The sequence below is a fragment of the Lathamus discolor genome, chromosome 1 (genome assembly GCF_037157495.1).
Source record: "Lathamus discolor isolate bLatDis1 chromosome 1, bLatDis1.hap1, whole genome shotgun sequence".
Taxonomy (NCBI): Eukaryota; Metazoa; Chordata; class Aves; order Psittaciformes; family Psittacidae; genus Lathamus; species Lathamus discolor.
This window is the reverse complement of record NC_088884.1, coordinates 64,819,992-64,845,531: the sequence shown is the minus strand read 5'-3', so window position 1 is coordinate 64,845,531 and position 25,540 is coordinate 64,819,992. Positions and strand designations below refer to the sequence as shown.

Sequence of the window (25,540 nt, the reverse complement as noted above, 5' to 3'; positions counted from 1 at the left end):
TGTGGTGTTATTACTAGTGCTTGTGGCAACAGATACTGTTAAAATATCTTGTGGGGAAAAATGGCTAGTAAAAGAATGTAAACCATCCTAGAAGAAATAAAAAGTAGATTTTATGCTTTTAGCTTGAAAGTGAACGAGGAAGCATAATGTGAGAGGTTCTTTAAGAAGTCTGAAGAATCTTCCATCTCTGATGTCAGATGATGTCTCCAGATCCTGATTTTTCTTACAGTGTTGTTAAAATGGAGCTGAGCTGTCTTGAAAGCTGGGTTCACTTACGGGTGTTGAACATCTCTGAATCTGGGCATGAAAGTCTGAGAGGCACCCAGCCCTGAGGTATATCCACTTGCAGAAATTTAAATCTATTTGTGGTTGGAAAGAAAGGATAAATCAATTTGCACCAGTGTATTCCCAGGCTGACAGGATCTCTGAATAACAAGGCTGTAGGGAGAGCCCACTGAACACATGCAGGGAAATCTTACTCTGTCCGGTCCTGGTCTCTTACGGTTTTTGAGTCTTTCTCCATGACCCTTTCTTGACCACAAGGAAAGATAATTTCCTAAAGATGCTTATGCCACTTTTTCTCTCAGGAGAAATACTTGATACGATCTATGTAAACGGTTAGCCAAGAATTGCTTGTTTTCTCTTTTGCTAACCATCTCTCTTTGTGTACTTCTGTAGTGTGAAACCTTTTTCTCAACAACCTTATGCTGTACAGCCTCCATTACCATTACCAGGTAGGTAAGGAAATGTAGTTCCTTGTTTTGAAATTAAATTCCAAGTTCAAGAACAGCCAACACTTAAAGTTTAGAAGTTAATTAAAAAATATTTTAACTTACTGAAACATTTCAGTGAGGCCAAAATGAATTTTTATAATATCTCCCCGTATTTATTACCTGTCCTTATGCTTTTACTGAGAGAGCTCAAGCTTTTTAATTTTGCTTTATTAAAAAAACAAAATGTTTTTTCCTGGTTTAGGCTGGTTGGTTTGGGATTTCTTCTGGCTCAGCAGAAAAGAAAAGTTTACATATCTCTACAGTTCTTCCACCATTGTGCATGTACTAAAACACTGTTTTCCATGATTGCCTTTCTAATTTCTCATTAAGTGGAACAACAAATGTGCTTTCCTTCTCAGTTTCCCCATTTTGAGAGGTTAACGGTTATGTTAATGGTGATGCTTCATTCTGATACTAAAGCAGTTTATTTCACTGCTTATTTAGGGCTCAGTCTAGGTCCTCTTGAAGTTGCTGAATGGTTTTCTCTGATGTCAAAACCGGGTAGGTTGCCTTTTACATTGCCAGCTCTTGACAGTGCTGTCTTAGCAGAGAGTCACTGAGAAGCCATTTAGAGAACAGGTAGAGTGAAGACCTTGTGAATGATACTTTGTCCATGATGACTGAAGGCATAAGAAAATGTAGTGAGTCAGTTCTGACTGGAAAGATATTGCCAAGCTTTCTCTTTCTAAATTTTGTTATATAAATCCTGTGTGCTTAGGGTTTGAGTCTTCCACTGGCCTCTCGCCTTCCCCATCATCACCAGCTTGGCAAGGACGAAGGGTTGCTAGCTCCAAACTTTGGATGTTAGAATTCTCTGCGTTCTTGGAACAACAACAAGACCAAGACACAGTAAGATACACACCTGACTTCCACCCCTCATTAATTTTTGGTCTTCAGGTAGCTCCTGTTCATTGTGGATGTGTTACACTATTATATATGTATGGGAATACTTGCTTCATTGCTCTACTGAGAACAGAAGCACTCTTTGGGAAAAACAAGATACCCTTCTCTTAGAGGATAGAATTGCCTATAGCGATATAGCCAGTTCTGTGCCATGTGCTTCTGGCCTACCTTTCCAGGATCATGGATGTTCACATACCTCAAGGCACTGAGGTTGTGCCACACAGTGGTACAGCCCCTACCTGTCTATTCTAGCTGCGCTGTTCAGCCTAGGAGGATAGACTCAGAATCAGATGATGGTAAGATCACGTGAAGCCACGTATTTCTCTGTTGTGCTGGGAAGTTAAATTTGGGGGCAACTGGGATGAATTTGCATTAGTGTGTTTCCATGGTGTCATCTATAAAATGGTAGTAAGATGCAGTGTCACTAAACATTCTGATACTGCATCTTGAGATGTACAGTGGTGATACGCCAGTTACATTACCTCTGTCTGAGATAGGAAAGTTCAGAAAAGATGACAGTATTTGCCCTGTACCTTGCCGTGGGATTTCAGGCAGCTCTTCATAGGACAGGAGCATTGAGACTGGGTAACCTGTGACAGATAATGTTCTGTGTCTCAGGTTGTTTCAGACTATATAGCAGCAGCATGAGGCAATGGTTTAGGAACAAATACAAGAGCAAAAATATTTCAAAAGAAGCAATGAGTGTGAATGCATTGATAGGAAAGAAAAACCAGCATGAGCTGGTATTAGCAGCAATACTGCTGCTTATATTTCTGCTCTTTTAGAAAATGCTATCAAATCTTCAGGAATTTCCAGGAATCTTCTGTGAAGAACCATGAAAGTTCAGTATGTACTGAGCAATTTCGTAATTTCATGTTTTTCCTCTTCTTGCAGTATAACAAACACCTGTTTGTGCACATTGGGCAGTCAAGTGCCACCTACAATGACCCCTACCTCGAGGCAGTGGATATTCGGCAAATCTATGACAAGTTTCCTGAGAAAAAAGGGGGCCTGAAGGAGCTCTTTGAAAAGGGGCCAGCTAATGCCTTCTTCCTTGTCAAATTCTGGGTAAGGGAAGGACCCTTTGTAGAGTAACCATTTGCTGTGAAGTTCCCACTTGAAAAGTGGTGGCCTCGCTAGCTGTTAGAAGACTGCCACCTCCCAAAATTTTCCCTGTGCAGGGAAGTTATTACAGTCACAACTGTATTAAGTTGCCTGCACAGCTGCCTGCAACTATAAGTGAGGTCTTTCGCTGACTCCACAAGGCACCCATTCTGGCCTGGGACAAGATGTGTCTTTCACGCTGTATTCACTTCTCTGTGTTGAGTAACTTCTCAGTCAGAGACAACATTTTTCCCTCTCTTCTCTTATCTCAGTAGCTGTATTTTGTGTTATCCAAGCATTTATATAGGCATATTTACTGCAGGCACAAGGACAGACAAAAGATGAGACATATGATGAAATTGGATTATACTGATAATATATTCCTGAAATGACTTTTGGTAAATTGGCAGAAAGCAGCCTGGCAAAAGCCTACTCACTCAATTTAGATTTTTGTGAGTTAGCTGAAATTTGCAAAAACTGTGCTATTGTGCTTCAGGGTACAAACAAAGTAGTTCTGGCGATCAATATTATCATAGGTACGACAAGATTAAAAATAATAGCAGCTTGGGGTTGAATGCTAGATGGCTGCGGGAACACGTAATGGGATTTGGAGCCTGTCACCCTGAGTTTGCGACTTATAACTCAACTCCAGGTAAGGTGCGAGATGATGAGAAATGAGCTCTCGTATCTCATACTCTTCATGCAAACTGGCACTAGAAAGCCTCTTCACTGGTGCTTTCAGGATAAGGAAGAGTTAATTTAAGCATTTTGAGGTGCAGCTTCCCAGCTGTCCCAAACCTTAGCCTTTTCAGAACTGAGTTAGAGAATGTTGGCTGGGAGTCTGCTTTTCAAATGTCTGGTGCTTTGAGTGTTAGTTGCTGATGATTCTTGGAGACACGTAATTTTACTAGCCACAGACTGTGCTACTGTGCTGGCCTCTCATAGGTTTAGCCTATGTTAGAGTACAACAAAGCCTTGCTTGGGAAGGTGAAAACAAAAAGACCAGGCCTGTTCCAAGTGGAAGAGATATATATGAGAGAGACAGCTCTTCTCAACAAGCATCTTGTTGAGAAGGGTATCCTTTGACAAAATCTGGGTAGTGATTGCTGTACTAATAATTGTTTGGAAAGTGAAACAGAAGGCTGATGCAACAAAAAGAAGGAAAAAGAGTAAGAAGGGATAGCTTCTAAGAATGGTCCTTGGAAAAGTAGGAGTTGCAAGAGCTGCTTCCTGCTGTGGGAGAGGGATCCCAGGAAACTCTTCGTGTCAGGTAAAGACTACTGGCTCCTGTGTGGTATCACTGTGAAGTACTTTGGAAGTTTCTGGAACCAAAAAGAAGGGCTTAGAGGGAGAGGCTAGGTGGAGAGAATAAAATACTTTTGATTTCTTAACTTAAGGAGAGGGAAATCATAATGAAATTGTGATCGATAAAAACTGTTAGTGTTCTTCTGTGCTTGTGGGGTTGGGTTTGGGGATTGTGTGTGTTTGTTTTTTAATATCAGAAGGGTAAATGTGGCCTATGCATAATGTTAGACCAATGTAAGTTAAGCTTCTGAAGGATTTACATGGTGGAATGTCGTGAAGTTGGACTCTTTCTGGCACACATGAGGTGACTGCTGTTCAGAGGGTATCAACTCACTGAAATTTGGCTTGTATAAAGAGATGTGACATAGGTGTTGAAACACTTTTATTCTAACATGTATATGATGTTCTGTGGCTCTGCACCTGTACGCTTAGAATGAAAGTGATACTTCTGGGTTTGGTTTAATAATATTTTTACTTTTTTTTTTTTTTATACCCTTGCATTTTTGAATCCCATCTGAAGTTAACATCAGGTTTTATTGGTGGAAACACTACAGGCTGTCGCTTAGAATTAAGCTAAGCATACGTAGTCATTGATTGAATGGAAGCTTCTAAGGCTTTTAAGAAGTGAATTGTTGGGTCTTATATTTGTTTCTCAGTGTGGACAGCAGTAGGGGATAAAAACACCAGTCCTGATGCCATATTCTAGACAAGAAAGGATTGGGGCACTTCTATGACTTGTGCTGTGTTTCACATGAGTACTTAGATTAATCTTATAACAAGATTTCAGCTAGGATCTCTAAGGCAATATAACCAAAGCAGTTAAAAAAACCCCAAAACACACTTTTGCTCCAGAAAATTTGGACTTTTTAAAGGAAAAACTTTTTTTTTTTTTTTTTCCCAAAACTTTGTATTTAACATACCTGAAATATTGTGTTAATGCAGTCTTACATTTAAACAAAGCACGTGAGCTGTACCTGTTCATGCACTGTGCTACATATGTCATGAGACTTCTGGAGTTTGGTGTCTTGCAATAGATGTGTGCAGTGCAACCCCTCCACCACAGATAAGGCAATGTGATTTAAAAAAACCAGAAACTCAACGGTTTTAACGCAGGAAAACTAGATTTCAGCTGAGATTTTTATGCCCATCTGCATTTTCATACCTTTGTAACGGTATATGCAAGGTGTTTTTTTCATTTTGCTGCCTGACTGATCTGGACAGCTATACAAATATACTGTTGGAAGTCTGAAGAGGTGTTGGTGTCTAAAGAGCTATACAAATATGCTGTTGAATTTATAGCATGATTTTTAGGATAAAAGTATTATCCAAAAATAAATTAACAGTAACCCTTAAACTTGGTAAGTAGAGTTAAATACCTGAATGGGTGTTTCAGGACTTGAAGGTATGATAGAGTTTTCAAAGGTGGTGCTCAAGGCCAGGCTGGATGAAGCCTTGTGTGGGATGGTTTAGTGTGAGGTGTCCCTGCCAATGGCAGGGGGGTTGGAACTAGATGATCTTGAGGTCCTTTCCAACCCTAACTATTCTATGATTCTATGATTCTATGATTCTATGAAGTGGTGCTTGCAGGTGACAAAGACTTAAAAAATCAAGTAATTGAATAAACTGGATTTGTTTATATGTAGTTTTAGCCTTGAAGAAGCTGAGGCAGGAGCCTGCCATTACTGCACTAAGCACTGAATATACCAGATGATCTCTTGTGCACCAGACACCTAACTCAACACAACAGGGTTGGGTTTTCTTGACATCACTGATAGCACTTAGGATCTAGTGTGACTGAGAAAGAGATGTTTCTGTTTGTTCAATGGCGCTTTAAATTATCTATACAATAGCTAAAAGTTGATCAGTTTGAAACATAAGCAGTGTTTGCAATTCTCCCTTGATTTTGGCACTGGGAGTTTAGTACAATGAACTAACTCCTGAACTTGGATTGGCAGGTTGCGTATGACATCTGTGTGACATTTCTATGTGCTCCAAGTGCATTCTAGCACACAACAATGAATATGAGATGTTAGCCTCCCAACACATGGGCGGTATCAGCTCTGCTCTTTTCCAGTGTAATATTATCTCTACCACCTGTTACTTGGTTCTCCCCATGAACTCCTCCTATATGCATCGTTATTAATAGTGTGGGGAAGTGGTGTTTTCAGGGCTTTGCACATTAGTAGAATGTTGCACTTGCATCTTAAAGCTTTCAGAAGTTTTGAGACTCTAAGTAGAAGACAGAAGGAAAATGGCAAACCAGGAATTCAGGTCAGGTAGTACTTCATCTGCAGAGGGGTGGATCAGGGGAATTTGCAGGACCTTTCCTGCAAATGATGAATGTATGTACTAATTTCTTCTCCTTGGTGACAGGCAAACTGAACCAGTTAAATCACTGTTTTCTTTCCAGTAAATGAATTATACTTTTGTGGAAGGGGCTGAAAGGGTCGGATGGGGACTGCTGTCCTATGCTTGGGTTCTTCTGTCCCAAGCAAATTCAGTCAAAACAGCAGGAGTGCAAATTCCCTTTGGCATCCTGCCTTCAATCCTGTCCTGGCAGAAACTGCTTGGAGAGCAAGGAGATTTAATTTGGTCTCTATGTCCATTTTTTCCTTGGCGCTCCTTCTGAGGCAGCTAGCAACAGAGATTTTATACTCCTGCACATTTTTACTGAGAATGGATCTGACAGCCCATTAATTTCACCTGCAGTCACCAGCACAACCTCCTACCAGTTGCTGCCTTATGGAAGCAAACCCTGTCAATGGCATTTCTTTCACCAAATTTATTGGCCACAGTGTTAAACAGTATAGAGATTGCCATCAGCAAAAAGCAGATTGAAAGTCTGAACTGCTGTGGGAAATTTGTCTGCTGAGTGTCAAAATAGCACAATTCTGGGAGGGGGAGCTAGCTAAGTTGCAGCTACCCATACTGTTGGCAAGGCTTTCTGCTGTCTTTGGCTAGCTTAGAAACTCTGCCTTTCCCCATTTCTTGAAGGCTGAAGCTGCAGAGCCACAAGTTTTTGACTGTTTTGAAATAATTGTTCAGCATATGCATTTCAGTTAACCATGTAGGACCTGTGTGCAAGATATCAGCAAGCTGTGGTTTCTTATGGCACTTAATGCCATTTTGACTCTTGACCAATCACTGCTTTTCAAAGCCTCAGATAAGCTGAAGACTGATTCTCGAAGGTCACATTTCCCTCTGTGAAGAATTTCAGAGAAATTTCGATTCACAGACTTATCCTAGTAGGAATGAAAACTCATTCCCACCGGAGATCAGACAAAACTGTGGCTTAACATATGGTTAGGACAGTGCACAATGACAACTTTTGTGTGTTTCTTTGTTGGGGTTGAGAAGTTAAGTGATAACACTCGAACTCGGCAGAGCTGTTTTCAGCAAAGCTGTTAAGAGATTCAGATAACCAATATGATTTAAAAAAACCCAAAGAGTAGTACTAGCTTCTTGCGGGTTACTTACCCTTCCCTGATCAAATCCCTTCTCTTCTGTCTAGAAATTTTGTCTTATAAGTATTTAAAAACTCTGCTTACTTCCTTGGAAAGGAGGAGTTCTCAGCTGTTTCCCCCAAAACAAGCAGATCAGCCCTCTTGCATGCAATATGTAGCTCTCCAAGACATGCTAGATCACAGATACCTGAGTGATTGTAGTTTCAGCATGTCTGGAAGTCGTCAGGCAAGGTATAGACGAGTATGTAATCTGTGCTGAGCTTGCACAATAAGTTAAATGCATCCCAGGCATATCAGATTGCTCTTATACTCAGGTTTTCACATCTAGAACTCCTTGAGCAGAAAGCAAGACCCTCATTGTCAGATAAAGTAGTATGGTCCAGTTGGTGGCTCATAACTCAGAGTTAGCTTGTAATATGCCTCATCTGTTTGATCTTATACCTTTCTCTCGAAGAGATGGAGAACAGCTGTTTTTGAATCCTGGACACCACCCAACCAGCTGAATGCTGCTGCTGCCCCTGCTGCAGTCCCATCCTGTTGCTAGGAGTGGCTAGTAGGAGCCTGGGGGACAAAGTGGCTCAGTACATTGGCTATGGACTTTCCTAAATCCTGACTATGTCTCCTTTGGCAGTCTAGGCTGGGGTAAGGAGCATATTAAAGAGTTATCTCACTTTTTATTGAACATACCAATGTATTTGCCAGTGATTAGCTGAGGCACCTAAGTTGTAGTCTCCAAATCAGAATGACATTCAGTTACGTATTCAACAGGTTCATGTGTTCCCAGACTATAAAGTGAAGAGGAGTAGCCTTCCTACTTAAGTGCTGGGAAGATGGATTTTCTTTAAGTCATAGTCCCTATTATTCTCTTACATCTTTGAGGGATGGAATGTAGTGGACAGAGTAAAGCAGACCTCTCTCTGCTCACCTCAGGTGCTCACCCCAGGATTGGGTGTGCTTTGACACAAGGTTTTCTTTAAAGAAGGAAACTGAAAGCGAAGAAAGGAAGGGTCTTTTTGTTGAAGCAGCAATGTGGTTTCTAGTTTTGATGGCCTAGGTGTTGTGAGGAGCGCCTAAGAATCTAGACAAGGAGTCAGTAGCATTTTTAGATGTTAAGTTAAAAGCAGTAACTCTTTTAACCATTACAGACCTCATGATGTGCAGTATGATTGTGTCCTGTTGCAGTTCTGGGAAGTTTAACTGCTTCCATCAGCAATTTACCTCAGTGTCCAGTTGACATTTACAAGGTAATTTGGCTATCGCAGATAACAGTGTTCTTCCAAAGTTTTCTGCTTTGTCTCTCCCTTCAAGGTAATAATCTTCATAGCAGGGAAATCTAACAGATTAGAGTTCTACTCCTAACTGGTGATTTGGTTTTTAGGGAACTGTAATCGTAACTTTAGTAGTGACACCCTGCACATGTTTGTCTGGTTCTGCAGTGAGAGCTTCTGCTATGTGTATGTAGCAGTGGTCTGACCAAGCTTCTACAGTCTTGATCCTTTGTTCTTTTTACTCAGTGACCCAAGTTCTTTGTAAAAGTGGAATTGGGTCCATGCATTTTGTTTATCATCCCCAAGGTAAATAGGTAAATAGCTGAACAATATTATGAAGGACTCCTAGTTATTTCCTCTTTGGAGATGGGAAAGAATTAACCTTTATTCAGACAGCTAGAGTATGGGTCAAATAAACAGTACAGTTTATTGCACTGACATGTAAATGAGAATTACAGTAACTCAGTAAAAACTTAAACCAGTAAAGAGTAGCATTGCTACTCTCTAATACTTGTACATTTGTGGTACAAAGTAGCTGCATTAACTATAGCGGGGAAAATTTGACTGCAGAGGACTTCAGCATGAAGTGAATGCTCCATCCCTGGCAGTGTTCAAGGCCAGGCTGGACAGGGCCTTGGGCGACATGGTCTAGTGTGAAGTGTCCCTGCCCATGGCAGGGGGTTGGAACTGGATGATCTTAAGGTCCTTTCCAATCCTAATTATTCTGTGATTCTAGGAGCAAAATAATTCACTTGGCAACCTGAATTACTATTAAGTCTGTAATGCCTGTGCTTTGTTGCTATTATTACCTGTGCTACCAAGTTAAAGCTAGCCTGGATTTGACCACATACGCTACTCCAATGTAGACAAACTGTATTAGAATAATTTAGGTGGTCATGAAAACGTAAAAGCTTCCAGTCGTCCTCCAGCTGTTGTTCCCAAGTCTTGAGCAAAAGTTAGCACTACCTCAGTGGTGCAAATGTGAATGATGTAAAATGATTTTTAAAGAAGCTTTAAATCCAAATAGTTTTACTGATATATTTTAACACCCAAATCCACCCAAACCTGGTTTTAGCTCAGTGAGGAGACAGAAAACTATGGGGGCAAAACGGGAGAAATTTTTAAGAGAAGTCAGGAACCAATGCAGCTAAATTGTTTTGTGAAGCTACCCTCTGAGGAGAAGCAAACATGACACTAAACTGCTTTGCCTCCTGATAAATCAGAGGATGCTCTCATATATAATATGCAGGAGATGGCAAATTTAGGAAAACATAAAGAGACAAATACACAGCTGGTGTAAACTGGTATGAATGTATCACACATGTAGAGCCAAACATACAGACAAGGGCTGAAGATCTGCCACTACTTCAGAAGGAAGGATTCTACTTAAAAGGGGGAGTCATACAGAAGAAAACAAGTCAGTCTGACAAATAGACTTTCTTTCATCCATAATCTCTGATGAAGATGATCCAATTTTTAAGGATTTTTTGTAGAAATTATACAAAACAACACAGTCATTTTGAAGAGTGATTCGTGATGATGTATTTAAATACCATGCTGTTATGCTCTCCTTTGAGAGCAGTGTGAGCAGAGTGAAAGCTCTATGCCCATCCTGAATTGTGCTAGTGTTGATGCATTCTGTCATCTTGCCCAGATTGAATCTTTGTCCTACTAGGATTATCTGAATGCTATAGCTGCTAGTCTAGGAGATTGATACCCCAGGAGATACATTGCCCATTGTACTTCATGAAAAACCTATCCCACATCTGCCTTTCACTTGCTTCTGAGTTTGTACTTAAAAAAAATATAGTAATTGGATTTTATTGGTATTTATCTGTGGCATCATTTATCTAATGCAGATGGTAGTTTTTCTGTATGTGGAAATATGTGTTCACAATGGCAGGAATGTCCCAGTGTTGTGCCAAGTGGAAAAAGAACAGATTTTTCTGAAATAAATGGGGACATAGTTTGTTTCCTTTACTACCTCCACACACCTGAATTGGCAAGTTAACAGCCATGGGAACTGGATTGAATGGAAATACTGCAGATTATTACATGGCTGCTTCTCCTGCTAGTGCTTTTGGCATCGCTGTTGTCTGATGTGAGCTGCTGGTGAGTGTTGTGGTACGGAGATGGCCCAACCTAGCTGTCTAGGGGCAACACTTTTAATTTGAAAGGAATTACAGCAAAGCATGGCTTCTAGTAGTTACTGCTGTAGTTACTCAAACCCAGCATTCTCTAGAAGAAGTAGTCCTGCCTTCTGCTTTCCCTATTTTAACCTATCCTTCCTTGAACACACAAGTGGTTCTGAATCAGGTCAGGGAACTGATGCTGAGGACTAGCTGAGCAATTCCTCCGGGAGTCTTATTATACAGCTAGGGAAACATTTGTGTCAGTACAGGAGAGGAATGGGGAGGCACAAACTGCTCTGGGACAGTAAGACTGCTGCTCCCTCTTGGTGTCAGGACCAGCCTGGTGTTACCAAACTATAACTTTGAGGTGCAAGCCAACCTGAGTACATGTTGCTATCAAAATAGGTAGTCTTTGTACCCTCAACTTTTGTGTGTGTTCTCACCTCTTCCAGCCCCTGCAGCTTAGTGGAGATTCAAGTGAGCTTTCCTTTTCGGCAACTTTCTAGTTTGACTTAAGCCTCTTGAAGTTGCTACTTATGAGAAATTGGCTAACAGTGTTATCTTGTGGCAAAGAGGCAAGTTATTTTGTGTGGCAGAGAAAGGAGAGATTCATTATTGAGGCGGTCCAGTTCCAAGTATGGCATTTCTTGTCCTAAGTGCTGCTCTACATCTTGGATAAAAAACCTTCACTGACATTGGCTAAGAAAACCATGCAACAATAGCACCTAATATAGTCCTATTCACACTGTATCCACAGTAACAGGCATACACTTTCTTCAGTTTCCCGTTTCCCTCAGTTAAGCAGGAAGAATAAAACAGTCTGAAGTAGCCTACGGGAACTGATCATTTTCCGCTTTTGTGCGGATGTAAGGTAGCGCTTGGGCTTGGGGAGAACAGAGAAGCGCTAACGTTTTAGTTTTGAAAGCAAGGAAGCCGAGCTGGGCATTCCTGCACACCCGTGAAGAGCTTACGGGAACGCCTCTTCAAATAAGTGTGTTTTGAGTGACCCCTGGTGGAAACTTCAGACAACCAGGCTTTTTAGGAGTTGGGTCCCATCATGAGGCTTCAATTGACCAGCCACAGGCACCCGTCTGTGAAAACTGGGACTGCTAATGGAGATGGGTTTGTATTCAAGTGGAACTGGGCTGAATCCATCAGCAACCAACATTCCTTACATTGCATCCTGTCTACTTGTATTCTCCATATCACAGCTCCTGAGTCTAAACTGTGTGTGTGCTCACACATTTCTCTTTTCTGTTCTGGCTCTTTCCCCTTACCTACATATCCAGGGTGGAGAAGCTTTACTTGAGTTACTGCACCCTTATTTTTCCTCCTTAGTGAAGCAGCCCAATCTAGTCCTTGGTTGCATTGCTCTATCTCTACAGTGCCTTCCTGTCTGCTCTCCACATGCTTTGTGAGTACCTCCATATACTGGTAAATATACTGGTAATTATCTCGATATACTGGTAACCAGTTATGGTTAATTCTACCTAAGGCAAAGACTGTCATATGCTTTAATTGTTAAGAGGATATTCCACCAGGTTCCCCAGAAGGTGTATGCAAACCCCCACCAACATTTTTCTGAAGCAGGAACTGGATTTTAGTGCATACTCTTCAGATTACCCTGCTTGCTTGATGCATGTTGGTCTGCTTAAGGAGCTTTGGACACTCCAGTACTTTAAAATCCTGGCTATGCAAGGTAATGGCGAAAAAACCCACAACCATCTATTGATAACAATCTATTTTTCTTGGTTGTTGTTGGAGTTTGTTTGTTTGTTTGTTTTATTTTGTGTGGGTTTTTTGTTTTGGTTTGGTTTTTTATTTTGGGTTGTTTTTTTGTTTTGGTTTGTTTTTTTGTTTTGGCAGGCTGATTTGAACACCAATATTGAAGATGAATCCAGATCTTTCTATGGCGTTTCCAGCCAGTATGAGAGCCGAGAAAACATGGTCATCACCTGTTCCACCAAAGTGTGTTCCTTTGGAAAGCAGGTGGTGGAGAAAGTGGAGGTAGGGAGCAGACACCTGGGTGCAAGGTTCTCTGGTTGTTGTTTTGTGACTTCAAGTATTTGCATCCTGTGTATACCTTAAGGCAAACTATGTACAACTCTTGTTGTCAGGAAGATCAATGCCATAGATTATTATTTCTGAGACATGCAGGTGTAAGATTGCTCCAGCCTGCAGCATGGCTTTGTCTCAGGACACTGGTAGTATTTGCTATTTTGTTTTTTTATCTTAAATCTCAGTTTCTGAAGATATGTGAATATGTAAGACTGAGCTATGGTGATTGTCTGGGTTTTTTTGGAGAGCAAAGAAAAGCTACAGGAAACCCTGACACTTGTTCTATATTCCAGAAACGTGAAAACAAATCAGCAAGATCTCACTCTCATCAGTGTTTTTAAACAGGTCATTTATACACTATCGTCATTAATAAATAGACTAATAATTTACAGACTATAGTCTTAAGGTTTTATGAAGCTTATCCTAGTGCTTGTACGCTTGCAGCACTAACAGTGGAGCTGCATAATTATGCCTATATCTGGCATTGAAAGAAATTCTTTCTGATGCTATATACAGCTGCTAAGAGAGCTGCTCTGAGCTGCTTCCTGCTGCTCTCTTTCTCAAGGAGCCTTTAGGTGCAGGAGGAGCAGCTATATGCAGAACACCAGGTATTATTGTGTCAGCAGTTAGTGTAATTAATGCTACTTAATGTGACATCATTAGCCCCATGTGCCCCTTTCATGTTTTGCATTGCAGACAGAGTATGCACGCTATGAAAATGGATACTATTCCTATCGCATTCACCGTTCCCCTCTCTGCGAATACATGATAAACTTCATTCATAAACTCAAGCACCTTCCTGAGAAGTATATGATGAACAGTGTGCTGGAGAACTTTACTATCTTACAGGTGGGACTTTCAACTGTTTTCGTTGGAGCTTGGAAACCTGTAAGCCCCATGCAGGAGTTCACTGTTGTGAGTCAAAGCAGATTTCCTTTTACAGCTCAGCATCTAATTGAATTTAGTATTGCTCATTTACATTGCACCTCAAGACCTTTTATGGAGCTGTAGAGATAGTAACTCATGCAGAGAAGCAGCAGAAGAATTTGTGAGACCCAAGTTAAGATGGAGATAAAAAGAAAGATAAAGGGAGAACTCACGAGGCATAAAGGAAGGAAAAAGATACAGAAGTCAGTGAAGGAAATGCTCACTCCATTATTGGACAAATGTTGGTCCTTTCTGTGCCCCGGTCCTTTTTGCAGGTAAAAAATAACAAGAGCACTTTTTTAAGTGCTGTTGTCTTCCCATGGCTATATAATTTTGCCATGGGAAGAGTTCTTCACTGACCAGGTTGGAGTGGGGTGTGAGAAAGGACCATCCTGATCCAGGAAAAAACATGGAAGCATGTAAAGGGCTATGTTGCAGGAAGCTCTGTGGCCCCTCCATTAAGCCTCTGAAGCCTTTACTGCAGCCTCTAGATAGGGCAGTACTATAAGGCTATAGCAACTAGATTTGCATTAGTGTCTATGTTATAGCAGGAGCCTTTCCAGGCTCAGATGGCCAAATTTGGGAAGAGGGCAAAGACAGCTTAAAAGATGGATTTTCCTTGGGCTGAGTTCTGTGCTTGCCTCTACAACATGCATCACATATCTTCACCCAGAGGAGCTGTGGTTGGGTAAGTAGAAGATATGCTAATGGCTATATGAAAGAATGGAAATCAAGTGGTCTTCATTCCATTCTCTGGAAATCCTGTGGGACTTCAGGCAACTCATTTCGCTCTGTGATTCAGGTACCGCAGCTGTAAAACACAAGGTTAATAATATTCCTCAGTCACTCCAGCACTTGCTATAAATTCTATGAACAAAGTTGTTATATATTTATACTTCCTCTGGAGCTTTACATTTTGAGTAATCTCATGTCCTTCCGCTATGCCATGTCACAGAGAGGCATGTCTCATGAATGCTGGCGCAGTCTTTAATATGGCCTTGCAGTCCTGCTCCCTGAGCAGCAGGCTGAGTATTTTCTACCCCCAGTCTGTACTGAGTAGCTGAAAAATGGTCATGCTTGGGTAAGGCACACTGGTAGTCCTCCGTCCCCAATACCAACTTCTGAGACAAGTCTAGTTACATTTTTTCTAGACCCTTTCATGATCTTAGATATGCCATATCTCACAAGCATGATCTTGCTTTGCACATTGCTCTGCATCTAAGCCCTCCAAGATTTCAGAGCCCATTTTTCAGAAAAGGCTCTGGTGCTTTAACATACCTGGATGTGTATAACTCACAATGGCCTGCGGAAGAAAGGAGAAGAGTTAGTTCAGCTGCAAAGTATGCTCATGAAGTAAGAAAAGAAAAAAGAATAGACCAAAACCAGGCTGCTAAAATTAATAAGCAAGTTTGATAATGGCTATTTTTTTATTCCTGTTTTCACAAGAATGGTTGGACTTTGGTACAGTTCAAGCCTCCACCTGGTATGTTTTTCTTCTGCAGTTGAGTTGGTGCTACTGCTGATGAAAATGTATCACCTCCAGCAGGAGAGGACTGCTTGAAGCTTTAGCTATGACACAAACTCAGATGACAAGAATGTGCAAAGTTGTGCAATGACAGGGCAAAGCAGAGCTAGGAGCTCTGGGTGCATTATTTCGCTTGTCCCTGCCATGTAGTATAGGCAGTGCATGCTTTTGAAACTTAGACAACACTGTTCCATCATCATGCTGCTGACACTGAGTCACATTTCAGAGAAGCTAAGGTTCCTGAGGGACCATAGAAGAAGAAATGGAAAAAAGGAGCTTCTGAAAGAATGTACAAATGTAGCAGCCAGCCATCCTTCTACTGACATCTACAGTGTATGGAATGGGAGGCATAATGGAGTCAAACCTATACATCTCCTGTACGATGAGTTATATTCTATAATGCTCGTGGTCTCTCCTTGTCTCACTGACAAGCAGGAGCAGATGGAGGCAAAGAACTGTTCATGGCTGTGATATATCAACATATACATGAGCAGGAATGGTTGTACCACAGGAGGTGGCTTCTCTATACCCAACAAACAAAGCAAAAAGAGATTTTCTGTGAAACACCTTCTGTCTGCTGAAATCTGCAACGCTGGGGGTGGGGAGTAGAGGACCTAGTGGACCCGCTTCCATTTATGCGGTCACTGCTTGGTCACAGCATTCTTTTCTCCACAGTGGACTCTGCTCACCTCCCTGTCTCTTCACTGTATTGTAGTCCTGATGCTGCAAAAATGCTTTGCTTGGGGGTGTGGGCACACAGATTGGGTGTTGTGGTGGCTGAGCTGTCTATCATTCCTGTTCTTTGTCTATTACTGACCTTTTGCTCTACATGAAATATGTTGGAATATGTAAGCAGAGAAACAGCAGTTGCCATTTCAGTTTCTTCTCCTTTTCTGTCTAGGTTGTCACAAACAGGGACACACAGGAGACCTTGCTGTGCATAGCATATGTTTTTGAGGTGTCAACTAGTGACCATGGTGCCCAGCATCACATCTACCGGCTGGTGAAGGACTAGAGACTCTCAGCCCTGAGTCATCCATGGGATGCATGTCTAAGAAAAAAGCCTGTGCTAGAACAACCCCTGGCCCCCCATACCAAACTGAAAAATAAACTGCATATATTGTGTATTTTCAGAAAAGCACCTCTGAGCTGTTGTGTGATTGACAGGGTCAAGTAAGTTTGTATCTGCAGGTTTGTGCAAATGGGAAAAAGACTTGGAGTCAAACAGGCAAATAATGCTTAAGGATGTCACCACAAACAGCATTCTCTGCAATGTATTTCCCACAGAGCACACATAGGGTGTGATCATACACATGAAAGGGGTGATATGCGCCTCAGTATACAGGTAGGACAATAGCAGCAGCTTCTACAATTTGATAACATACGAACGGGTTCAGGCTGCAAATGTTCATGCTACGTCTGGTATGAGGGTGTGCATGCACACACACACATATATATATATACACATATGTATATACACACACACATTCATTTGTAGGTCAATACAACATCAAGCACAGACATGCTTGCCATACATTTATATTGATGTCAGTTAGATGTGTGTGGGCACATGCATGTGTGTAGAGGTTGCACATATAACACATATCTGCCTGTCTAGCAGTCCACCTTAGCAGGCGTGCAGTGACAAGCTCCTTCAACCTTCTTCCTTTTAGAGGCTGGATACTATTTCCCTCTCTTCTGTGCATGACAGTGAGAGACCAACTTTTCTTTTGCCTTCTAAATGAAGTTATGCTTAGAAAATTGGGTGTGTTAAATCATGTCGTCTTGCCCAGCAAATTTCCTCCATGTATCAGCTCTGCTAACTTGACTGACTAAAATAATTCTTGCTGCTTTTGCTTGTTCTCCCTGTACAATTAGACTGCTCAGGGAGCTAGACTCTGCTCTCTTCTTGAGCACCAGCAAGATAATTGTTTACTGAGATCACATTCTTTCACCTGTTAGTTTCAGACAGTGAGCATGCAAGTATTGCAAAACATGCCATTTGGCTATCAAATTGCAGGAAAAGGGTGAGAAAGAATAACGAAAAAAGGTTAGTGTGCCATGTTTCCAAGGCAATCAGAGCCTCTCTGCTTTACTTGTAAACTGAGGTTGTTTACTTAAGAGTCACTGAGAGGCAATCTTGTTCCCCACAATGCTGCTGATGTGGGGGAAGATCTAGTCATGTATGTTACTCTGAGGGAAAGAGGTGGGTTGCATGGTGGCAGGCACTGAACAGGCAATTTATTGGGTGGACAGACACAGTCCCGTGGCACAGATTTGGCTATATGGTGTTACATCTCTTTCCATAATGCATCACACCACTTTAGGGAACATCTCTCACTTACTTCAGATGTTTCCATCCTTGCATTTTTGGCATAGAATACTCATGGGTCCCTGAGGAATCTGAGATATCGTCAGAAATCGAGAGAATGCCAGAAGGTAAGGGCTTCAGCCACACACGGATACAATCTGACTGCTTTCAAGAAAAACTCATGAGCTTGTTGGTACTCCCTTCTACAGCTTCTAGTCTGCTGGTTAAAGGGCTCTGGTGGATTCCATAAAAATAGTGTAGAACTCTTCCCACCGCATAAGTAGAGGCCGGCAGATTTACATATCTCCTCCAGCTTCCTAACCATCTCCCTATCCTGTAAAATGTTTCATTTCTGTATTTGAAATTGTAAGTTTTACTCATTTACATGGTACTCCAGGAGTCTTCTCGCAGGTTGATGATTTTGTTTCATGCACATTCAAATCTCAGCTCCCTTCAAAGTTTAAATCTTCCACTCCTAGAGAATGTTTTATGGACTCAGATTAATCCTTTGAGTACTTGAAGGTCTTAAGGGCCTTTTCACAAGTATTTTTTAATATTCCCCATTCTCTTATTAATGAAAAATGCTCACAGTCACCTTCCAGTGTACCATCATAGAATAGTTAGGGTTGGAAAGGACCTTAAGATCATCTAGTTCCAACCCCCCTGCCATGGGCAGGGACACCTCACACTAAACCATCCCACCCAAGACTCCGTCTGGCCTGGCCTTGAACACCGCCAGGGATGGAGTATTTACCACTTTGGGCAACCCATTCCAGTGCCTCACCACTCTTACAGTAAAGAACTTCTTCCTAATATCTAACCTGAACTTCCCCTGTTTGAGTTTGAACCTGTTACCCCTTGTCCTACCACTACAGTCCTTACTGAAAAATTCCTCTCCAGCATCCTTGTAGGCCCCCATCATATGCTGGAAGGCTGCTATGAGGTCTCCATGCAGCCTTCTCTTCTCCAGGCTGAACAGCCTCAACATTCTCAGCCTGTCTTCATACGGGAGGTGCTCCAGTCCCCTGATCATCCTCATGGCCCTCCTCTGGACTTGTTCCAGCAGTTCCATGTCCTTTTTATGTTGAGGACACCACAACTGCACACAATACTCCAAGTGGGGTCTCATGAGAGCAGAGTAGAGGGGCAGGATCACCTCCTTTGACCTGCTGGTCATGCTCCTTTTGATGCAGCCCAGGATATGGTTGGCTTTCTGGGCTGTGAGTGCACACTGAAGCCGGCTCATGTTCATTTTCTCATCAACCAACACCCCCAAGTCCTCTGCAGGGCTGCTCTGAATCATTTCTCTGCCCAACCTGTAGCTGTGCCTGAACCCAGGTATAGGACCTTAAACTTGGATTGATTGAACTTCATAAGGCTGGCATTGGCCCACCTCTCAAGTGTGTCAAGGTCCCTCTGGATGGCATCCTTTCCCTTCAGCATATCAAACTAACATACAGTTTAGTTGATAGAAGAGGTGATGTCAGGCCATACAAAGGATGTTTATTTAGCCTAGCATGTGAGGAATCCTAAAAATTTCCGTTTCTAAAGAGATTTCAAACAGAAGACCGGAATATAGTCTACTTGCAAAGCCCTACTGAGTAAGCTTTGTGTACATGTACAGTTTTAAAACAGAATCGTTCCAGTTGGAAGTGACCTACGGCGATCACCGAGTCCAACTGCCTGATCACTTCAGGGCTGCTCAAAATTTAAGCATATTTTAAGGGCATTGTCCAAACATCTCTCAAACACTGACAGGCATGGGACATTAGCTCGTTCCAGTGTTTGACCACCTTCTCAGTAAAGAAATGTTTCCTAATGTCAAGCCTGAACCTCCTCTGACACAGATTTGAACCACTGCAATGTGTCTTGTCACTGGATCCCAGGGAGATGAGACCAGCACCTCCCTCTCCCCTTCCTCAGGAAGCTCTAGAGAGCAATTGAGGTCACTCCTAAGCCTCCTTTTCTTCAAACTAGTCAAACCCAGAGTCCTCAGCCACTCCTCACAGGACATGCCTTCCAGACCCTTCACCAGCCTTAATGCCCTCCTCTGGACTCATTCAAAGACCTTAACATTTTAATTTGTGGGGCCCAGAACTGCATACAGTAGTCTTCAGTGACGCTGTACCAACACCAAATGTAGCAGAATGATCACCTCTTTCGACTGGCTGGTTGTGCTGTGTTTGATGCACTCCAGGATGTGGTTTGCCCTCTTGGCTGCCAGGGCACGCTGCTGCCTCATATTGGTTGAGCCTGTTGTCGATCAAGACCCATAGGTCTCTCTCTACAGAGCTGCTTGCTAGCCACTCCTCTTCCAGGCTGTACTTCATCCCAGGTGCAGAATCCAGCATTTGTTCTTGTTAAATGTCTTGTTGAATTGATGACTGCCCAATACTCCACTCTATTCAGATCCCTCCGCAAGGCCTCTTGTTCCTCAAGAGAGTCAACAGCAGCTCCCAGTTTGATTTCATCAGCAAACTTGATGCATTCAGCTGCACCCTGATCATTGACAAACATACTGAACAGAACTGGCCCTGGAATTGAACCCTGAGGAGCACTACTGGTGACAAGTCGCTAGGCAGATGTAGCCCCATTTCCTACCACCCTCTGAGCTACGCCCTTCACCCACCACACTGTGAACCTGCTCATCCTACAGTATCAAAAGCCTTGCTAAAATCTAGAAAAACTATATCCACTGCCTTCCCTTTGCCCTCCAGGATGACGTTATCATAGGATATCAAATTAGTCAGGACTCTCTCTTTGTGAACCCATGTTGACTGTGACTGCTGATTGCCTCTTTAAGTGCCTTTCAGTAGCACCTGGTATGATCTTCTCCATAATTATTCCAGGTACTGAGGTTAGACTAACAGGTCTGTAGTTTCCTGAGTTTTTACACCCCTCTTGTAGATTGGAATAATGCTGGCTAGTTTCCAGCCAGCAGGGACCTCCAATGTTTGTGCCAGGGTAAACACTATCTGCACCAGGACTAGCCTTAAAACACACAGCCCTGCACCACTGGAAACCGTGTGGGCTTGGACAAATCAATTTGATGTGGAACAGGGAATGATTTACTCATTTCCTCATTAAGCTATTGCATGCCAGTTGATCTGTTTTAACTGTCCAATTTAGATTTCTATTTGCATGTCCTTCACAGGGATGAGTCTTCCCCAGACATTACTGTGGAGCAGCTGACATGATACTGCTTCTGCAGTGCACACTGCGCTTGGCTGCTCATGGCCTGCAGGTCATAACCCGTTCTTTGCAGCATGGGAAGGAAAGGATGTGGGTAAGGAGGACAGCAAAGATGATGCCATGAAGTCAAGAGCTAGCCAAAGATGGTTTGGATCTTGTTATTCGAAAAGGGCTCCTTTTATTTTTTACATATAACAAAGTATTCCCCCCCTTCTCCCCAATCTGCTTTTAAGGGCTGTGCAGGGCTAGTGCTGTCCACCTCTGTGCAGTTAGTAGTTAGTAAGGTACAGAAGCACCTTTTACACCTATTAAGCAAAATCTACACCTTCCTGTGCACAAAGTTCCTGTGGCTACTCTCTCCGAGATAAACAAATGCCTTCAAGAACTGACTTCAAAACAGCAACGCAGAACACAGATGCCAACAGCTTTCCAGAAGATCTGTATGGCTGGCAACCAGAATGAGTGAAGCTTGGAGCAATACAACCAAAATACTTTGAACACCTAGAAACCAGTATCTTGTTCTGTTCTGTGCTACACATGAAAACCTCATGCAAGCACAGTCCCACTCACCCACTGTGTGTCACTGGTAGCTACAGATGATCAGCTCGGACCAAGTTAACTACTTCTCTGTAAACCAGGCAGCCCCCACACTTGGCCGTTTTGGTATGAACTACAGTCCATTACTGATGCATGCACCTGCCTCTTTCAGTCCTATGCAATTTCCTTCCTGATCTCTGAACCGTATTTAGAGCAGACAACAAATCAAATAAAACCTCATTGATGAGAAAAAAGACTGACTCTTGGGAAAAGCACTTTTGGCCAACACAGAAAACAAATATGTTTTGAAATTAAGCTTGTACGGAGAAAGGGCAGTGTCTAGTCCCCAGCAATAGAAAATTGCTTGTGGTATGTATTAGTACTCTTCTGCAAACATAAGCCTTATGCCTAGAATGCATCCACTGAAGCTTTACACCAGTACAGCAGACCCCACAGAGTAGTCCCCAGAGGAGATGAGCCCAAGAATTCTACTTAGTACATTAGTTGATCACTACTAAAACCATATTAGCACAGTTTTAAGATGTTATCAAAGTGGCAAATACAAACCAAAAGGCTGAAGAACAGATGAAATCTTAGGACAGTTGATTTAGGGACACTCATGCAGGTCTTTTGTTTGTTTGTTTGTTTTACATTTAGTACAATGAACTCTCATCTCTGGCACTGTTCCTTTCCGCTCTTGATCTTGGAGTTCACAACTCCTTGGTGTCAATAACCAGGGTCAGCAAGAAACATGTACCTACCTTTCAAATTCAGCAGAGAAACCAACAGAAAAGTCATGTGTCTATCTGGGAGAGTTCACTTTTATGGAGGTTACCAGATGATGAAGACTTAATAAAGCTGTGAGACAGAAGGAGTACAGGAAATTTTGATCTGGATTGAAAGGCTCTGTCCCCTTGCAGACTGGGTGAGATCCATGCAAAGGCTGAAAGGACTGCAGATCTCTGTCCCCAAGGCTTCCTTTTCTGGAGTTTCACCAGTACATCAGAACTAAGAGCCATCTCCAATTTTGCTGAAATTAAAGAAAGCAAACACCCAAAAGCAGCATATGTTAAAAAAGAGCTAGCTTAGTTTCAGGAGGAAAGGCTAAACTGGACTCTAGACACCAACAATAAAGGAGGATATCAGAGTGTCTTACAAGTATTATTTCTGTTAAGGCAGAAATACTAGAAATATTAACTGCAGCCTGGTAAGAACTTGCTGTAAAATCAGAGGACAAAGCAGCAAAAACTGATTCTCCTGATCATTTTACAACCGTAACACTGAGACATTAGAAGATATAAAACAAGAGTCTAAATATCCATGTTTTCTTTACAAGAAAGCAGCTCAAAAGTTTCCATTCAAGTATGCTCCTTTCTTTTCTAACCCACATGCTTCAGTTTATCAGCCCTCAATTGTGCATCTTGGACCAGATTCAGGAGGTGAAGAACTTGAGTGGTGACAGCAAAGAGTAAGAACTGATTCAGACAGGCAATAACACCCTCAAACTTGCTCTAAAGCTATTGCAGAGGCAGAGAGCCTGTGCTGAGACTCCAAGAAGCTGCCAAGGAGTCATGTTGCTTCATCAATCACTGCAAGTACAGTCTACATCAATGCCAAGTAGGAAGGTAGCAGACAACTGGCATGCCTGTAACAGAACAGCAAGAACAGGGGTACTCTGCAAGGGAAAGCTATCTATAAGCTTAGGTTGACCACACCTCAGTCAGTAACCTCACAGACTGTCTTTTAGTCCCATAGCATCTAAGCAGGCAAGCAGAGCAAGGGTTGCAAAGGGTTTCACTGACAGTACAGTCACTATCAGACAAAGACCATGTAATGGATTCAGGGCTGAAGTCAATTTAGGACTAGATACAGACCTACAACATAGTTCCCAGACCTGAGCATAGATAAAGCTTGGCTAAGCAGCAGTGGGTACACAGGTGGAAACCCCAGGTAAAGCTAGTCAAGGCACCTGAAGCCTATTAATACATTCAAGACCCCAAAAGCAGCTTTGACTCCCATCATGGTGTGCCCCACACCTTGTAAAGGTTTTTGGATAATCCTCCTCTTGGACACCAGATCCAGATCTACTATGCTGGTAGTCATGTTTTGCCTGCATTTGGGTAATTTAATATGCTGATTGAGCAACTACTCAAGCTTTCAGATCTGTGATCCATACCATTGCTGGCTTTTTAAATGAACCACAAAATACCGGTGCTCATCCTGAAGAAAATAAGCAGTTCATCATTAAACATCCCCCTCACCTCTTTCAAATGGGCAATATAGCAATAAGGATGGGAAGAACCCGAATACAGCAAAGCTATGGAGTCTAGATGGGTGATCTACAAAAGAAAATGAAATCACTTTCATTTTCAACCTCTCCAATTTCCCTATCGTACTCAGGACTGTTGCCATGCTATTATTTTATCTGAAATTGGTGGCTGGAAACCAAAGCAGTCTGTCTGTTACAGTAGAGGGGGTATATCGCACAGAATCACACTGGAGAACTGTGTGTCCATTTCTAGATGCTGAAGAAGCACCTATTCTAAGTGCTTTTCAAAAGCTGTAGGTAGCCTTTATGTTTGCTGGTCAGACGCCATAGATTCAAGTATTTGTCAAGTTCATGCAAAGCTCCCATATATTTTTTATCTTCTTTCCAAGCATTTTTTACTTCCTTTCCAAGGTAGACCTCAAATGATGACTTGGTTTCTCCTATTCATCTTTCACGTTGATTTGAACTAGAGAAATCCCATATACCTGGGTATAAAGCTGCTTGCACTTACACCACCAGGTAAAGAACCCAGTATCATGCCATCTCTGTGAAAAGAAACACCACCACTAAAATGTCAAAGTTGTCCTCATTATCTCTTGGCTTTCTGCACTACTTATTTTTGAGGAAGTGGTTCTTTATCCCCAAAGCTTGAGCCTGAGTTATTTAAAGATTTTCAACAATTCTGGAATGAAGATTCTTCAGTCTTCAGGTATAATGGGAGTTACTGCAGTAGAGCTACAACATCCAGGACATGGACCTTTCTCAGAGCCTAGAACCAAAGAAACAAATTAAATTCTCTCCACAGATCTTTATCTCCTGCTGCATTGTAAGACAGATTTCCTTCATTGCTTGCTTTAAGGTAAACACATAGCAAATTTGTGTACTTCCGTGCACAAAAGTTGTTCTTTATTTAAAGAACAGAAAGTTGAGGCACATATTTCTCCTCAGGGGGAGGAAGAGGAGACCAAACATGCAGCAGTTGTGTTGGGAGCACTACCACCAGGATGCTTACAGTCTGTTGAACCGAGCAGTTTACAAAAATCCACATAAGACAGAATGGAAGGTATGACAGAATACATCTGATGCGAACATGTCTTTGAATTGAGAAGCATGACAACAGCAGCAGCGCCAGAGGAGGAAATGAGAATACACAGGGGACCTAGGAATGTGAAACAGCTCTTCCTTCTGCAGAAATATTTATGGCAGAGCCTTGAGTTGCTCTTCATACACTGTAAAATACAGTTCTCCCAGGAGGCCCATGTCCATAACTGCACTGGTCTATTCCTGTAGGTATCTCTGCCCCAATTCTAGGCTACCTCCCCCTCCCACAGCACTTTACTTAATGGTCCACGCCAGAGCCATCGCTAGTTGTGCCGAGACTCGAGAGACACCTCTGCTGGATAGTTTGAAGTTGGCTCCATTAACTTTTGTTGTGCTTCTACTGACACCCACGGGAAGGCAGACGGGGACTTTCTTTAGGATCATGGCTTTCTTTCACATAACGTCCTGTGCAGACGACAGTTTCCTGCAGAGCCCTCAGACAAGCTCATCCTCTGTGCTAGAAGCCACAGCAATATGCTGGCAGAAGCGGGCTGGGACGACGGAGCGGCTTAGCCATGCATGTACCATTGGCAGCATCAGTCTAGGCGCCTACGGGTTGCATCCATACCAGCCTGCCGGCTCTAGGCTTAGCATGGCTACTGCCCCAGCCTGCGTTCAACTCCAGGCCCCTCCGGGCAGGGGAGGCCGCTGAAGAGTGGAGGATGAAGATG

At 42.4% G+C, this 25,540-nt stretch overlaps 1 protein-coding gene across 2 annotated transcripts in view; it reads left to right on the top strand.

Moving 5' to 3' along the window:
• Window positions 1–16,600, top strand: part of TEAD4 (TEA domain transcription factor 4) — a 40,481-nt gene extending 23,881 nt beyond the window's left edge. For both annotated transcript variants that reach the window (XM_065674921.1, XM_065674931.1), the window contains 6 exons: window positions 679–734; window positions 1,492–1,622; window positions 2,571–2,744; window positions 12,816–12,956; window positions 13,704–13,856; window positions 16,361–16,600. In XM_065674921.1, coding sequence (XP_065530993.1) covers window positions 679–734; window positions 1,492–1,622; window positions 2,571–2,744; window positions 12,816–12,956; window positions 13,704–13,856; window positions 16,361–16,474 — 769 coding nt within the window. In that variant the 3' untranslated portion in view covers window positions 16,475–16,600. The remainder of the gene's footprint in view (window positions 1–678; window positions 735–1,491; window positions 1,623–2,570; window positions 2,745–12,815; window positions 12,957–13,703; window positions 13,857–16,360) is intronic.
• Window positions 16,601–25,540: the final 8,940 nt, after the last annotated feature.